Source organism: Drosophila suzukii (assembly GCF_043229965.1).
Source record: "Drosophila suzukii chromosome 2 unlocalized genomic scaffold, CBGP_Dsuzu_IsoJpt1.0 scf_2c, whole genome shotgun sequence".
Lineage (NCBI taxonomy): Eukaryota > Metazoa > Arthropoda > Insecta > Diptera > Drosophilidae > Drosophila > Drosophila suzukii.
The window spans coordinates 25,992,590-26,010,765 of NW_027255896.1; the positions used below are offsets into that span (position 1 = coordinate 25,992,590).

The following is an 18,176-nucleotide window of genomic DNA, read 5'->3' on the forward strand; positions in this document are numbered from 1 at the left end:
GAAGAAAGGATTATATATTAATGAGTATAAATAGGAAGGACAAATATGTTTTACATTTATATAAATTATGTCTGTCGACAAGTTTGGACATTTTTCTGTTGATAAGGAACGATCAGAAAATTTGAAAAGACGTGTTAATTCTACTGAGGGATTATTCATCGATGAGGACGGTAATCTAAATGCTCAAAATAAACGTATCAAAAACGGATCTAAGCCTTTAGACAACAATGATCTAGCAACGAAACAATATACTGATGAGATCCTCGGAAAGTTGGGAGAAGATTTAAGAAAAATTATAACTCAAAATGTTAATCGTCGACTCACAAAAATTTCAACCTTAGAAAATAAAATTGAATTGAATAGTAAGAGGGCAGACAGCGCTGACCAAATTTTTGCCAAAATTGTGGAAAAGATTAAAACCATTGAGGACTATATATTTAAATATGTAACAAAACCGATATCATTACCGAAAAAAACCACAATTGAGTTAGAAGGTGTTGCTTTTCAGCCTATTAGAAGAATATGATTAAGCGAGAAATCGTAAATGAGTTGCACGGACCATCTCGAAAAAACTTTCAACGAAGACGAGTTATTACAAGGGGTATAAACGATCTGTGGCAAGCAGATTTGGTTGAAATGGGATCCTTTTCAAAATCTAATGATGGGTACCGATACTTGTTGACTGTTATAGACACATTTTCGAAATATGCTTGGGGTGAGGCATTAAAATCAAAAAATGCAAATGATGTTTCCCAAGCCATGGAGAGAATATTTAAATCGGGTCATGGAACACCAAGAAACCTGCAAACTGATGATGGCACTGAATTCTTTAATTCCAAATTTAAGTACTAATGAAAAGTTATAGGGCAAATCATTGTTCAACCTTCAGTACTCTAAAACATCAATAGTTGAACGATTTAATAGAACTCTTAAAGAGTTAATGTGCCATGAGTTTAGTTTCAATGGAAAATATAAGTTGATAGTTATGTATAAGCAATTAATTAGTAAATATAATAAAAGAGTGCATAGAACAATAAAAATGAGTCCAAGTAATGTCAATTCTTCCAATGAAAAACAAATATTACAAACATCGTATAATCACCTGAAAATACTTGTTGCATGTAAATCCTGTAAGGGGGACCACGTTTGTGTTAGTAAATAAAAACATGTCTTGGAGAAAATTTCTACACTAAACTATAGAACTAAAATCTTTAAAATTATAATGGTGAAGAATACATACCCTAAAATATACTTACTTGAAGATTTAGATGGTAACCCGATTCAGGGCGGATTCTATAAAGAAGAACTCAAAAAAACACGATTCCGCCACACATACCTAGTTAAAAACGTTGTAAGGCGAAAAGAATATAAAGTTTTGGTTAAGTGGCTGGGGGTTTCAAGGACTAGCTGGAAAAATAAAGAAGACATTTTGTAGTATAACAAATGATTTACTTAATTAATCTTTATTTATATATACTAACTTACTTACTTATCTTATACTAAGTTTAATATTAATTTTTTTGAACAATGTTTTTAAGTAAAATTATATATAATAAAAATACTTTTTACAAACTCAAAATCATTTTCATTTATATTTTGCAAAGTCTCGATCATAATAAAACGTCTCCAATTCAACGGATTTATAAAATAGCTATGTATGTTTCTTTTGAAATTTAAGGCTTTCTAATGATTCTCCATCGTTTACATAATTATTTTGTATCATCTCACCCAAGCAAAATGAATTTGATTCTAGCCATTCAAAATTTTCCAAAATATAATTTTCGATTAATCTTTGATGTTTAATAGATGTGGTACCATGGTCTTCATTGCTTAACTCTAAAAATTGTGTTTGCCACAAAGAATTTTTTTATTTACTTTAACTGTAGTTATTTTGTGTGCTTTTACTCTAAACATTGTTATATTACCATATAGTGAGGCTCCAGATAATAAAACGTTTTTATAGTGATCAATTCTAAGATTTCGTGAACTCACTCCCCTTGCTTTATTTTGTGAAGAGTCAACTAGATCTATTCTATAACAACAAACCTTTGAGCACAGACCTACAAATTCTGTCATGAGTTTACCGTTAAGCTCATCCCTACAAAACACTAAACTTTTTTTGTTAACTCTTTTGAAATTATTATTCTTTTATCTGAATAGTCCGATGTATCAAATTTTGCTTCAAGATCATTTTGAATATCTTTATAAAAATCCTCAGTTTTTATTTTATAGATAAATGATTCAGTATCCATATAGTTTAAGAGTAACTTTTCCTGAAACTTTGGCTTCACATATTGATAGTGAAAACCATACATTTTCCATTTCGATAAGTCTATTACTGCAAATCCTAAATACATTGGCTTACTAAATATAACGGAACATTTTTTCATTGGAATTGCATAAAAATTATCTTTACGTTTAGTTGCACTATGAAAATTGGATTTTGAAATTAAAGTTTTGGCACAATGTGCTTTTCGTCCAGTCTTGGTGCTATCCGGAGCTTCCCATGTACTAACAAGCTTAATATCGACCCTGCGCTCGGGATCTTCCATTGTTTTACGGTAAACAGAATTTTTGATTAATTAAAAAAATTTTTTTCAACATTATTTTTTTGCATTTTGCCTATGTAAAGTATTTAGATCAATGTACTTCTTTAACCAAGGCTTTTGTAAGATTTGAACACCTCTACGGATCTTTTTCAATACTAAGCCATTCTGCGTACATTGTTTCAAATTCCGATAATATATTACATAATTTTTCTTATTTCCCATGTCACCAATTAATATTCTACCTTATCCTCTTTTGAGGCCAGACAATTTGACGGACAAAATGGAAGATCATTATGAAGATCATGTAAACGGTACGGATATATTAAGTCCACTTCCAAAAAATAACCGTATATGCTATCAAATGGAATATTATGAATATCAAAGTTGTCTATGTCTGTGGTAGACATCCACTTAAAATCTTTATTTAGTAAAGTTTGTGACATTGCCCAACCATACAAGTTACTCGCATCCACATACATTAAAAATGAAGACTTCTTCGAGGAATCATAATCTATGGCAACATTGAACTAAACCACCTCGAATTCTACTTTAAATAAATTTATACATATCTATATCTTTCAGCAATTCAAGTTGAATATTTGTTGTTTTCAACATTGCCTCCCAAAAAACACCTGGTGTCGTAAAATACTGATCTGGGTCAAGTGAATAAATTTGCATACAAATTTTTCGGAAGTTTTCAAAAATGTCGGTTAAAAGGCATACATCAGTTTTCAAATATAATTCTAAATAATCTTTAAGAGTGGAACATAGGAAATGCGACCAAACTTTAAGAGCTTGATCATAATCTTCCTGAGAGCACACCCTTTCCGTTAAATTACTATAGAACGCTTCCCTTGGTGGGAGGGAAGTTTCCTCGAGTCTACTAGCGGAATCTAAATATTCATAGCGAATTATACCCTTCTTACGCATTAGTCGAAATTCAATATTATTATACAAAAATGAATTTACAGTATTCAATTGATCATCAACTAAATTAGAAGCTAAGTTATCTTAACTTGATGGCATAAATCTATATGTACCGAGAAAACAAATTTCAAAACTATTTCCACTCAAACATTTAATTTTTTTTGAGACAGAAATATAGAATTTCACCGGAAATCTTTCCCAACTCTTCAATAAATAAATCGTAGCAATAAGTCGTATTTTGAAAAATTATGAAAAAATACTGGTATGAATTTTTTAACTTTATAATCCAAGTAACATTTAGAAAGGGCTGCACTTCTAAAGCGACCTGTGAAATGACAATGATCTCTAACCCTATCAGTCCCTAAAACTTTCTGAAAAATAAAACAATTCAATGAATCATCAAATATTTGCTGGTCCCAAAATCATTCTCATAGGAAATATTTTATGTAAGTACTCATCACTCAAAGTAGTTACATTTTTTATCAACGAATTTTCAAAACTTATTCCTGAATTTTTTTCTGTTTCTGAAACAAATTTATCTAGTTTAGAATCAAAAGCACACTTTGTATAATACTCATATGATATTGGAATATGTTAGTTAATATTAAATAACTTGGGGCTCACTTCAAGATTTCTTGGTTCCAGATAGCATTCAAAATCCACGTAGACAACAAATGGAACTTAAAGCTGATGTTGAACTTGGGTAAATTCCAGTGTATTATTCACCTTCCTACAACAGAGCGTTTTGTGTTTCAATGCAGCTTCCTCAGTTTTGGAAAAATTTAAACATACATTGCAGAAATATTGCGCTCTCTTCTGATTTCCTCTTTGAGCAGTCGTTAGTCTTTGAAACAGAAATATATACAAATTATTTAATATTTTTAAAGAGATAAAAATGAATAAAGGATTTTACCTTGAAATATTTTTAATGTACATGTAACGTCCATTTCCACCGTATTCCAAAAACATCATATTGATATGAACAGGTTTCTCCACTTCTGATTGAAAAAGTGGTCCAATTATTTCCCTCGTCTCTTCATTATATCAGAATACGTTTAAGGTCATTTGAGTATTCTTTTTTTAAAAATTTTTTATACATTCTATTTCAAGGGGGAAAGTCAACCCTGTGAAATCTAATTTTATTTCATCACTTATAAGAACTATCTCCTTATATCAATATTATATGCCGAATTAAAACAATATTGATAATTATACCCGTTACTCGTAGAGTAAAAAGGTATACTAGATTCGTCGGAAAGTATGTAACAGGCAGAAGGAAGCGTTTCCGACCCCACAAAGTATATATATTCTTGATCTCACCAACGCCCACAAGCCGCCCAAAACTGTGGCTCCTACAGTTTTGATGCTAGAATAAAAATTTTAACTGAAATGTATTGTTCTCATCAATACCTATCGATTGACGCAAAAAAAAGTTTGCCACGCCCACTTTAACGCCCACAAACTGCAAAAACCTGTGACGTCCACAATTTTCATGCTAGATAAAAAATTTTAACTGAAATGTATTGGTCTCGTCGATACCTATCGATTGATCCAAAATTTGCCACGCCCACTCTAACGCCCATAACGCTTAAATCTGTATACCGCCGATAGGTGGCGCATTTTAATCTCGCTTTGCTGCTTGCATATCTCCATTTGCCTTTGAGTAACGGGTATCTGATAGTCGAGGTACTCGACTATAGCGTTCTTCCTTGTTTTCGTTACAAACATTAACTATTGCTTTTTTTGTCAAAAGGAAACGAGGTAGTGGTATGAAAGACGAGCCAGCCATCCATGTATATTGATTCACATTAATTTCCAAACGAATCAATTTTATAAGAAACCACCCACTGTCTCTCTCTTGAAATTCTTGAGTTTTAGAAATTATTTCCATGGTATGTTCATGAAAGATGCATTCTAAATCAGAATCTTTATTCATGATCGTCATTTTACTTTGAATCTTTTCATTTAAATTTCTTCCGATTCATCTTTAACAAGAAAGGAAGTTAACTTCGGCAAGCCGAATTTTGAATACCCTTGCAGTTATAAGAAACAATCAATGTTAGTAACACCATGTTACATTTTAAGGATTGTTGCTAGCTTCAGTGATATTAAAACCATTTCACGTACTCAGCCTCCACACCACGTCAAGGTCACAATCCACGAAAGGGAAAATAGTATCATTTATATAAATATATATATATACAATTTTGAAAACTACGTTGATATATAGAAATAAATAAATTAATAATACCATAAATATACATATATACAATACGCTATATACAATTAATTTTTTTTTCTAGCCTATTACAATTTTTACAATTTATATATTTAATTATATTACCTACTAAAAGCTATACTTTAAAAAAATTCCATCGTGGTGGCTATATGGTGTCTCATAAGTAATGGCAAGAGCTTGTGGAATTCGAGAATCTGAAAATATCCAATCATTGATTGAAAATAGGTTATAGGCATTCAAATGTTCCTCCAGAACATCAGTCCCTGGGGATCTGCAAATATTAAAATCTCCTAATATTACTACTTTAGTATTATCCATTCTACGCACTTTTTCCACGTCAGCTTTAATTTCATTTCGAAATCTTGCAATAGGAAATCCGGGACTCCTATAAACAATTATAAATGACGTGTCAAGATATTTAAATGCAATCGATTGATACGTTGCCCTTGTGTTTGTGGACTTCTTTGTCTCAAACAGAAATAAGACATTTTTCGAAATGTTTTGTTTAGCATAAATAAGTATTCCGTTCTTCCTAATACCATCCAAACGATTGCAATCTATTCTTCTTATAATGTCGAAATCCCTTGAAGTGTACTCTTCTTGTGGAAGAGTCCAGGTTTCAACAAAACATAAAAAGTTGGCAGAACAAATAATGTTGTCGTCGGCAACATCTTCGCGATGAGCGCGAAGAGATTCCACGTTGTGGTAATAAAAAGAGATATCCTCATTTTCATTGACCAATGGTTCATATTCCGTAGTCAAAGCCTTTTCCACTCTTAAACGTGCAAGTGCTCCTTGGCCATTTGTAGCTCCAAACCTAGTTGGAGGGACAAAGTCTTCTAAAAGGAAAAGACCCGATGCGCTAGTTGCTCTGCTACAACAACGAAGCTCGTTTAGTGCCTCTTATAAGATGCACTGCGACTTTGCTGTAGGTTGCTCCTTGGCTCTTATAGATGGTAATAGCCTCAGCAGGAACAACTGGAAATTGTTTTCGATCAATAGAAGAATGTCCCGAATTTCCGCATTGGAATACTCGGGCTTTTTTATAAATTGGAGTACAGTCTGGGTGATCATTTCCTCGAACTTTTGACCTAGCTATAGTACCGACAGTGGCATCTGTAAACTTAATCCACAGTCCAGTAACTAATAACGCATTAATGCCCCATTTACAAGTCCATCACTTGTGTCAATATTGACGGTAACCATATATTTTGCAGTTGTCTTCAGGTGTAAAATATATGGTAGACCCTGAATTTCAGAGGTCTTTATGTTTTGGGCATACCTAAGAGTTGATTCTCGACTTCTTTCAGACATATTAGCTGATTTAACTGTATCTACTGCAGTTGACACAAGTTCTTCAGTTCTAATTTGGGCAAGTTTTAGGGAGTTGTAATGGATTATGTCAGCATTAGAACAGAATAAGTGAATTGCGTCGTCGGAACATCGGTTACTGGAAGAACTCTTGTCCTGAAAAGCTCAATATCTGCATGTGTCATGTTGGCTTCAGATATATTATTCAAAGCCAGGGCAAAAGCGTGGTCGTCACTTTGCCGCATTGTTTCCGTTAGCTCGAAAAACTTAAAGTTATTGCAAAGGTTAGCTCCTGCCAGAATATTATAGGGATAAGATGCATTTTCTGCGAATATCCAACGATCTCCAACTGGGCTAAGCTGCTTCAGATCTGCAAACACTATTATAGACTTGGCCCCAAAACTTACATCTTGACTTTTAAAAATTTGACTAAGTCCTTGATCTAAGTATCCAAGCATTTTTGATCCGACTATCGAGATCTCATCTATAATATTTAATTGGATATCAATCAACTTGCAATGCTTTGAATTTAAAGTGTCATTGCTTAAGGGTCTTAAAAAACCAGATGTTTGATTAACAGGAAGGGAGAAAACTGAATGAAGCGTTAGTCCCCCAATCCAAAAAGCTGATTTTCCAGTAGGAGCACAAAGTACAACCTTTGCGGAATCTGTTGCCCCAGGAAGTTTATTTGCTCGCCAAGTTATAGACTGAAATACTGTAGAAATCAATCTGCTTTTTATACCCGTTACTCGTAGAGTAAAAGGGTATACTAGATTCGTCGGAAAGTATGTAACAGGCAGAAGGAAGCGTTTCCGACCCCATAAAGTGTATATATTCTTGATCAGGATCACTAGCCGAGTCGATCTAGCCATGTCCGTCTGTCCGTCTGTCCGTCTGTCCGTCTGTCCGTCTGTCCGTCTGACCGTCTGTCCGTCTGTCCGTCTGTCCGTCTGTCTGTCCGGATGAACGCTGAGATCTCGGAAACTATGAGAGCTAGGCTATTGAGATTTGGCGTACAGATTCCTGAGCTTCTTACGCAGCGCAAGTTTGTTTCAGTAGACTGCCACGCCCACTCTAACGCCCACAAACCGCCCAAAACTGTAACTCCTACAGTTTTGATGCTAGATAGAAAATTTTAACTGAAATGTATTGTTCTCAACAATACCTATCGATTGACCTAAAAATAAGTTTGCCACGCCCACTAAAACGCCCACAATTCGCGAAAACCTGTGACGCCCACAAATTGCATGCTAGATAAGAAATTTTAACTGAAATGTATTGGTGTCGTCAATACCTATCGATTGATCCAAAAATAAATTTTCCACGCCCACTCTAACGCCCATAACGCTTAAATCTGTCTACCGCCGGTAGGTGGCGCATTTTAATCTCGCTTTGCTGCTTGCATATCTCCATTTCCCTTTGAGTAACGGGTATCTGATAGTCGAGGTACTCGACTATAGCGTTCTTCCTTGTTTTTAATGAAATTTTGCTTCAAGATCATTACGAATATCTTTATAAAAATCTTCAGTTTTTATTGTATAGATAACTAAATCAGTAACCATATAATTTAAGAGTAACTTTTCCAGAAACTTTGGCTTGATATATTGATAGTGAAAATCATACATTTTCCATATCGATAAGTCTAACACTGCAAATCCTAAATACATTGGCTTATTAAATAGAACGGACAACCTTTTCATTTGAATTGCATAGAAATTATCATTTATTTTAGTTTCACTATGAAAATTGGATTTTGAAATTAAAGTTTTGGCACAATGTGCTTTTCGTCCAGTCTCCGTGCTGTCCGGAGCTTCCCATGTATTAACAAGCTTAATACCGACCCTGCGCTCGGGATCTTCCATTGTTTTTCCGTAAACAGAATTATTCATTAATTTAAAAAAACGTTTTCAAATTAATTTTTTGCATTTTGCCTATGTAAAGTATTTAGATCAATGTAAATCTTTAACCAAGGCTTTTGTAAAAACTGAACACCTCTATGGATCTTTTTCAATACTAACCCATTCTATATACATTGTTGCAAATTCCGATAATGTATTACATAATTTTTCTTATTTCCCAGGTCAGCAATTAATTTTTTTACCTTATCCTCTTTTGAGGCCAGACAATTTGACGGACAAAATGGAAGATCATTATGAAGATCATGTAAACGGTATGGATATATTAAGTCCACTTCCAAAAAATAACCGTATTTGCTATCGATTGGAATATTATTAATATCAAAATTGTCTATGTCTGTGGTAGACATCCACTTAAAATCTGTATATGGTAAAGGTTGTGACATTGCCCAACCATACAAGTTATTCGCATCCACATACATTAAAAATGTAGACTCCTTCGAGGAATCATAATCTGACAAATATTTGTTATTTGCTTTTGTATATCTATGACATCATTGAACTAAACCACCACGAATGCTACTTTGAATAAATCTATCTAAATATCCTTATCTGTCAGTAATTCAAGTTGAATATTTGTAGTTTTCAACATTGCCTCCCCAGATAGACCTGGTGTCGTAGAATACTGAGCTGGGTCAAGTAAATAAATTTGCATACAAATTTTTCGGAAGTTTTTAAAAATGTCAGTTTAAAGGAATACATCAGTTTTTAAATATAATTCCAAATAATCTTTAAGAGTGGAACATAAGAAATGGTAGCAAACTTTAAGAGCGTGATCATAATTTTCTTGAGAGCATTTCCTTTTTGTTAAATTACTGTAGAATGCTTCCCTTGGTGGGAGGGAAGTTTCCTCGAGTCTACTAGCGGAATCAAAATATTCATAGCGAAATATACCCTTCTTACGCATTAGTCGAAATTCAATATCATTACTAAAAAATTACTTTACAGTATTCAATTGATCATCAACTAAATTAGAAGCTAAGTTATCTTAACTTGATGGCATAAATCTATATGTATCGAGAAAACAAATTTCAAAACTATTTCCACTTAAACATTTCATATATTTTGAGACAGAAATATAGTTTTCCTTATTTATTGGTATTACGGAAATTTCACAGGGATTCTTTCCCAATCCTTGAATAAATAAATGACAGTCGTATTTTGAAAAATTATGAAAAAATACTGGTATGAATTTTTTAACTTTATAATCCAATTAACATTTAGAAAGGGCTGCACCTCTAAAACGACCTGTGAAATCATCCAAAGTCATTCTCATAGGAACTATTTTATGTTAGTACTCATCACTCAATTCAGTTAAATTTTTTATCAAGGAACTTACAAAACTTATTTCTGAATTTTTTTCTGTTTCTAAAACAAATTTATCTAGTTTAGAATCAAAAGCACTCTTTATATAATACGCATATGATATTGGAACATGTTCATTAATATTAAATAATTTGGGGCTCACTTCAAGATTTTTTGGTTCCAGACAACAAATGGAACTTGAAGCTGATGTTGAACTTGGGTAAATTCCAGTGTATTATACTGGGGGTGCGGCATCTTTGAAACCTTCCTACTGCAGAGCGTCTTGTGTTTCAATGCAGCTTCCTGGGTTCTGGAAAAATTCAAACACAAATTGCAGAAAAATTGCGCCCTCCTCTGATTTACTACTTTCTTCCCCCACTTTTGACTGTTTGCTTAAAATTTTCGAGCTTTATATTCCTCTGGTACAGTGGTCCGAATAACACAAACTATGGATACTTTTGTCTGCTCTATTAAAAAATGCCATCAATGAATCAGAGCTGATCAGTCAAAACTGACGTGTTGGCTGTGTGAAAAATGGGTCAAACCAAGTGTACCGGGTATACCGGTCGAACTAGTGACTACCTGGCTAAGGGTCATAAATTATTATATTGCTGTGACCCTTGACTGAAAGTTGCGTACGAGATGATATCTTTTATGCGCCAAACAAAAGGTGGCTTAAAGAATGCAATTAATAGCTTCGGCGTAGCTAGAGATAGTTCTCGCCGAGCAGATGAGTTACTCTCAGCGCTGGATTCACAATTTTATGGCCTCAAGCCACTGGTGGCCTGGAAAGCTAAGATCAGAACTCCATCACGGACCAGCGGTCGACCACAACAAGTCCGCAAATGTTCCTGTGATTAGCAGCTAAATAAAAAATATAGATCAACTGCAATCTGGATCATCTGCAATTGACTCACCAGTTCCTTCATCACTAAATATCATGACACCGGCAGTTAATACTGACCCTACTATTCTACCGGCACACGTTGGCTCTGCAGAAATACAATCTGCCGCACCGAAGCCCGCATCAGTGGCTCTGCTAAGAAAACAAATACTTGTTTCTCGGCTTTTCCCTGACCAAACTGACTATATACAGCACAAAACAAAGGCCAAAAATATTACCGTGGAAAATTTAATTTTACCTATGCCGGGGACACATTGTCTTTTAAGATTTCTGCTCCAAGCGAGCTCTTTTCAACCATATGTTCTGCAAGATTCTGGCCAGCACTTATGGTGGTAAAGGAACTCGAAACTAGGAATTCTGGCATACACTTATGGTGGCTCGAAGCTAGAAATAGGAATTCAAGTAAAAGAAAAAACCTGTAGAAACAAGACTCCCCAGTAGTGTCGCACCTTCATCTTCTACCGTAGCACCTTCTTCAAAAAACTAAAAACCAGCTTATCTCTTTCCTATCAGTATAACTAAGTTGTATTCGGATAGTCTTTCTTTTGCATCTCACAAAATTGTGTTTACAGAGACCTGGTTAAAACCGGATACCCTCTCAAGTTAAGAACATTAAAATTCATTGGGCTGTTTACTGAACTGTGCTTTGTATCTAATCCGGACTGCGTGTTTCTGTCCAAAGTAGCACCTCTTACTCAACCCGAAGATCTATAGCATCCTGCTTTCGTGGTCTCTATCGACACTGGTGCTGTGCTAGAAGAAAAATCAGAGAAGTCAACTAAGCGATAAGATTGTTTTTGCAGACTCTTCAAGCGGCTTAAGAGCCAGTGGTGGTGCTTCTCCCATTTCCTTAATTGGGCAGCGGGCAATAGTTTGCGATGGTTTACATAGGGCAGTTAGAGAAGCTTGCCCTCCCGGAACTGTTGCAGATCGCTGTGCGACAACTGGTTAATTCGCCCGAGTTCCCGGTTCTGTCAGTCTTTGAGCTGCTGCGTCGAGACTTCGGGAGAATTTTGGGAGAATTCTTCAATTCGGTGGGTGGCTCTGCCAATTTTTAAGTTCCGACTGCGTCATGCTTTGATTACCTATGAATTTATACAGGCGGTCACGCTCACGTTGCTGCCAAAAGGCCAGCAGCCGGCGCTGCTCCAGTAAGTTCTCGCGCCACATGTTGCCGATATATATCCATTGCAAGGGCCCCAACTGATTCAGACTCACATGACAGAGTTTAGCCAATGGATCGTGGATGCTTGTGTTCTGTGAGATGAAATCACGAAGCTTCTTCTTAGTGATCACTACGCCGGCGGTAACTTCATGCAAGCGCTTTCGTTATTTTTCATACCAGTTGTTGGACTATCGTTCAGTATCCAAATCATCGGTCTGCCACGAGAGGTCTGAGCCGCGGTCGATTCTGCGCTGCGCTAAGAGTGGGCTAAGCTCTTTCTTGTACCATACCTCTATTTGGAAGCCGTAGAACGGGACAACGGGGTCGAACCACGGACCTCGGACCTGGAGTGGAGAGAACCATCGGGCCGTGCGCAAAGGGAAATAAAGGTTTCCGAGGCCCTATATAGGGCCGCAGAGCCCTCGCAGCTGGAGCAATCGATCACGAGGCGTTATTTCTTTAAAATCAGTTTATTAAAGTCAAGAAATCAGTCGACCAGCATCAAATGAACAAGTGAACAACAAGTTAAGTCGTCGGAAGCAGCGCCGTAGGAAGTCGACAAGGAGCCAGATCGAATTGTTCGGCATTGGGACAGCAAATTGCGACACAGGTCACTAAGGTCCTGCGGGGATCACATAGCTAAATAAAACCTATTTCCCCTCTTGTCTCGACTAAATGCTGGTGTATTTCACGGCGGGTCTGTCTGAGTTTGAGCAATAAGGTCCTGCGGCGAGGAACCTGAGCTCGGGGAGAAAGTTATATAGCTGACGTGCAAACGTGTGGCCAGCGTGCGAACCGGTTCGTCGAGTGGTAAATTAAGCAGGACCTGGCGCGAGTAGCCAGGAGGGGCGAGCGGTGAATCGATTGTGGTTATCGAGTCGTAGTCCTGGAGAGTCCAGCGGTTTTAAAGGCGGAATTCCAAAACGTCAACTGACCGAGTCCCCCAGTGCCTAAGAATCACGCTTCAAGCCAGGAAGGGCGAGCTGTCGACCTATTGTGGTTTTCAAGAGGCGTAGTCCTGGAAAAGCCCAGCTGTTTTGCGAGCGAGTTCCTAGAACGGAGATTTTTTGAAACCTCGAGAGCCAGAGCCCCCGATACATCCAGCTTCGCTTCACATCCAGAAGCAGTGTTTAGTACATCGTCAGCAGCAACATCACGAGAGGTACGGCAATCTCATCGAGCAGCGTAGAAACATCACAGACAACAAACTAGAACGTTCGTTTAAACACACCATCTGCTAAACTAGCCGAAAGATCTCGTAGCGAGCAGACCAATCAAAATCAGTTCGATCCAATTTATATAAATTCGTATTATTATACCCGTTACTCGTAGAGTAAAAGGGTATACTATATTTCTCGAAAAGTAGATAACAGGTAGAACGAAGCGTTTCCGACCCTACAACATATGTAGAGCCACGTTCGTCTGTGCGTCTGTTCGTATGAACACTGAGATCTCGGAAACTATGAAAGCTACATTGTTGGGATGCGGCATTAAATTACTTGAGGTTCTTGCGCAGCGCAAATTTGTTCATATGTTGTAAAAGTATAAAAGAAATTTAGTTTTGATTATAAATACCCAAAAAGTTCTAAGCAAATAAAATGTCTAATCTCAGAAAGTTATTACACATTTACAACTACTATACAACGACCACGACGTTAGCATCTATCTAGCGCCTACATGGACAGAGATTCAAGGGTTAAGTATGTTTTTTTGTATGTACTAATATCCATCTGCACCCAAAACTGGTTCATCCCAAAAAAAGCTGCGAGCATTAAATATAAATACCCGTTGGTGGAGCAAACTCCGAATCAGCTCAAAATCTCTCCCTAGCTTTTATGTACGTTTTTAAATATTATTGCTGCACAAAAGAGTACTTTATTTATTTCCTTTACTAAGATATTAAAAACATATATGCAGAAAGCAATATTTGTATGAGTGTATGCAAATATCGTAAATGGTAGCTTATAGTTTTATATCATCCGATCTTTTCCTTGAGTTTGTTCCAGAACGAGGGCTCTGCGGTTGCATTTACCTCTACCTGTTTAGAAAAATGAAACCATTAATTTTCCTGCTAGTCTATCGTTAATCAAAAATGTACTTTTGAAGGTAGCTGTAGAGGCTGACTTTTGCTGGTATGACCCTCCCTTTGGCCAAAGGTTGAGCCATCTTTGAGCTGAATCTGATCCCGACCAAGGCCATCCGACTGATGGTTCCAGGCCTGGTTCTCAAACTGTTTCTGGTTTCCCGGATCATCCAGCCTTTCATTCCAACTGAGCAGTTGCACCTGCTGCTGTTTCTCAAGATTTTCCTCCTGTTGAGTGGGCTTATCCCCTATGGCACTAGCTGAGGATACAGTGGGTCCAGCAGAGGACGAGGCTGCGCCCACTGGCACGTTGAAAGTGAAGTCTTCACGATGGTACTCGTACCCTCCAACCGGTCCACCCCCGTCAGTGGGAGTAAGGGGAGTGGTCGTAGGCAGGAAGGAGGTGAATTTTAAAGTTCGAGAATGGTTCGTCTCGCTCTCCAGGCCCGGTTCATTTCCCTCAACAAAGGAGTCCTCGTACGTGTGGGGCGGCTGGTCTCCTCTATCTTTTGAAAATGTTGGATTGTATTCAGCTGTGGCGTTGGTGCTTCCTGAATCCACCACGTGTCCACCATCTTCACTATCTGCTGGAAGGTCAATAAGACCCTGGCTTCGCAGAAAGAGAATGCGGCGCCAGGCGACCAATTCTTCGCCAAGCTTGGCATAGCGACTCTGCAAGCGGCTTAAGGACCTGTTGTGGTGCTTCTCCCATTCCTTTAATTGGACAGCGGGCAATAGTTTGCGATGGTTTACATAGGCCAGTTGGAGAAGCTCGCCCTCCCGGAATTGTTGCAGATCGCTCTGCGACATGCCGTAGTACATTGCCAACTGGTTAATTCGCCCGAGCTCCCGGTTCTGCCAGTCCTTGAGATGCTGTGCCGAGATTTCGTACCTCTGGGAGAATTCTTCAATTAGGTGGGTGTCCTGGTTCTGCAAATTTTTAAGTTCCAACTGCGTCATGTTTTGATTACCTATGAATTCATAAAGGCGGTCACGCTCACGCTGCTGCCAAGTGTCCAGATGGTTCAACCGGCGCTGCTCCAGTAAGTTCTCGCGCGCCATGTTGCCGATATATATGCGTTGCAAGGGCGCCAACTGATTCAGACTTACATTATAGAACTTGGCCAACTGCGCCTGGAAGCTTGTGTCCTGTGAGATGAAATCAAGAAGCTCCTTCTCAGTGATCATTACGCCGACGGCAACTTCGTGCAGGCGCATTCGCTCTTGTTCATGCCAGTTGTTGACCTGTCGTCCAGTAACCAAATCAACGGTCTGCCACGAGAGGTCTGAGCCGCGGTCGATTCTGCGCTGCTCTAAGAGTCGGCTAAGCTCGTTCTTGTACCATACCATCAACTCTTCGACAGTCACATGATACTGGCCAACTGCTTCCTTCAAGTGCTTCTGATCGTTGTTCAGTTGAAGCTCCAGCTCCTGAACGGACCACCTATGCTGCTTGCGCTGTTGCTGGCTGATCAGATTGTCGATATGCAGGCGTTCCTTGGCTTCCCACTCAGAGCTGAGCAGGCCCGCGTTCTTGGCGCTCTGGTTCAGCCACAAGTGAATATCTTTGATATTCACATGGTATTGACTTGCGATTTGTTCGAAGATCGCCTTGTTGCGGATCAGGTAGCTCTCAAACTCTTGCCGAGAGAAAGGACGCTGGCTGGTCACACTTCGAAGGCGTGTCAACAATTCGTCTTTCCATGAAGCAGACTGGTTTCCAATCAAAATTTTGCCTATATCCTCATACTTCACGTTGTTCTGCGGACGTTCAATTACTCCTATTAGCGAAAGTCGAGCAGCTTCTTTTTCAACCTATGTATATAAAAAATAAATTTAATAATAAAAAATAATAATAATAACAAAATATATCAAGTTACTAGTTTATGTATGTATATTAGGGCGGGTAACTTTGTATGGACCCAAAAAAAGTGATAAATCATTCTGGGAATGCAATCAATGGACATTTATAAGCAATATTGACAAAAGAAACAAGGAAGAACGCTATAGTCGATAACCTCGACTATAAGATACCTGTTACTCAGCTAAAGGGACCAAAGTAAAATGGAGATATGCAAGCAGCAAAGCGAGATTAAAATGCGCCACCTACCGGTGGTACACGTTGGCGTTAGAGTGGGCGTGGCATATTTTTTTTTAATCAATCGATAGGTATTGACGAGACCAATACATTTCAGCTAAAATTTTTTATCTAGCGTGAAAGTTGTGGGCGTCATAGGTTTCTTTGGTGTGCGGGCGTTAGAGTGGGGGTGGCATATTCACGTAAAAAACTTGCGCTGCGCTCAAGGCGACGGAATCTAAATCTGAGATCCCAATTCTCTATCTTTGATAGTTTCCGAGATATCCACGTTCATATTAACGATTTTTTGAAGTATGTGGGCGGTTTGTGGGCGTGGCAAACTGCTTAAAACAAACTTGCGCTGCGTAAGAAGCTCAGGAATCTGCACGTCAAATCTCAATAGCGTAGCTCTTATAGTTTCCGAGATCTCAGCGTTCAACCGGACAGACAGACAGACGGACAGACGGACATGGCTAGATCGACTCAGCTATTGATCCTGATCAAGAATATATATACTTTATGGGGTCGGAAACGCTTCCTTCTGTCTGTTATATACTTTCCGACGAATCTAGTATACCCTTTTACTCTAACAGTAACGGGTATAAATGCGTCTTGAAAATCAGGTTACCCTCCGCATTTGCAAATGCCAGAGTCGAGTACCTCGACTATCAGATACCCGTTACTCAGCTAAAGGGACAAAAGGGAAATGAAGATATGCAAGCAGCAAAGCGAGATTGAAATGCGTTATATGGGCGGTAGACAGACTTAAGCGTTTTGGGCTTTAGAGTGGTCGTGGCAAACTTTTACTGGGTCAATCGATAGGTATTGACGAGACTAATACATTTCAGTTAAAATGTTTTCTAGCATGAAAATTGTGGGCGCCTCAGGCTTGGGCGGTTGTGGGCGTGGCATATTCGCGTACTAAACTTTCGCTGCTTACAAGGCTACGGAATCTAAATCTGAACTCCCAATTCTCTATCTTTGATAGTTTCCGAGATATCCGCGTTCACATCTACGATTTTTTGAAGCTTGTGGGCGTTAGAGTGGGCGTGGCAAACTTTTTTGGGTCAATCGATAGGTATTGATAAGAACCATACAATTCAGTTAAAATTTTTATTCTAGCATCAAAACTGTAGGAGCCACAGTTTTGGGAGCTTTGTGGGCATTAGATTGGGCGTGGCACGCAGCTGAAACAAATCTGCGCTGCGCAAGAAGCTTAGGAATATTCATGCCAAGCCCCAATTGCCTAGCTCTTAAAGTTTCCGAGATCTCAGCGTTCATCCGGACGGACGGACAGACGGACATGGCTAGATCGACTCGGCTAGTGATCCTGATCAAGAACATATATGGGGTCGGAAACGCTTCCTTCTGCCTGTTATATACTTTCCGACGAATCTAGTATACCCTTTTACTCTGCGAGTAACAGGAATAATAACCAGTATTTGATAAACAATTTTTCATTATTATAGCATGGAAAGGGACGTGAAAATCGAATTTAATCGTTTGGGCGAAACTTAATGAATGGGTAATTCTAAGCCATTTTATCAAAGCAACCATATGCCTAGAATAACTTTTGAACCTCTACATCATAGTGTAGTGTCACGGATTATGGGTAAATCGATAGGTGTTGATGAGAACAATACATTTCAGTTTAAATTTCTTTCCAGCACTTAAGTTGTCGGAGCCACAGTTTTGGGCGG

General features: G+C 38.1%; 1 protein-coding gene across 2 annotated transcripts in view; it reads right to left on the reverse strand.

The window, feature by feature from the left end:
• Positions 1-14,168: 14,168 nt before the first annotated feature.
• Positions 14,169-18,176, reverse strand: part of Tig (Tiggrin) — a 198,637-nt gene continuing 194,629 nt past the window's right edge. For both annotated transcript variants that reach the window (XM_070998377.1, XM_070998378.1), the window contains 2 exons: positions 14,415-16,214; positions 14,169-14,354 (listed from right to left, as the gene is read on the reverse strand). In XM_070998377.1, the coding sequence (XP_070854478.1) occupies positions 14,292-14,354; positions 14,415-16,214 (1,863 nt within the window). In that variant the 3' untranslated portion in view covers positions 14,169-14,291. The remainder of the gene's footprint in view (positions 14,355-14,414; positions 16,215-18,176) is intronic.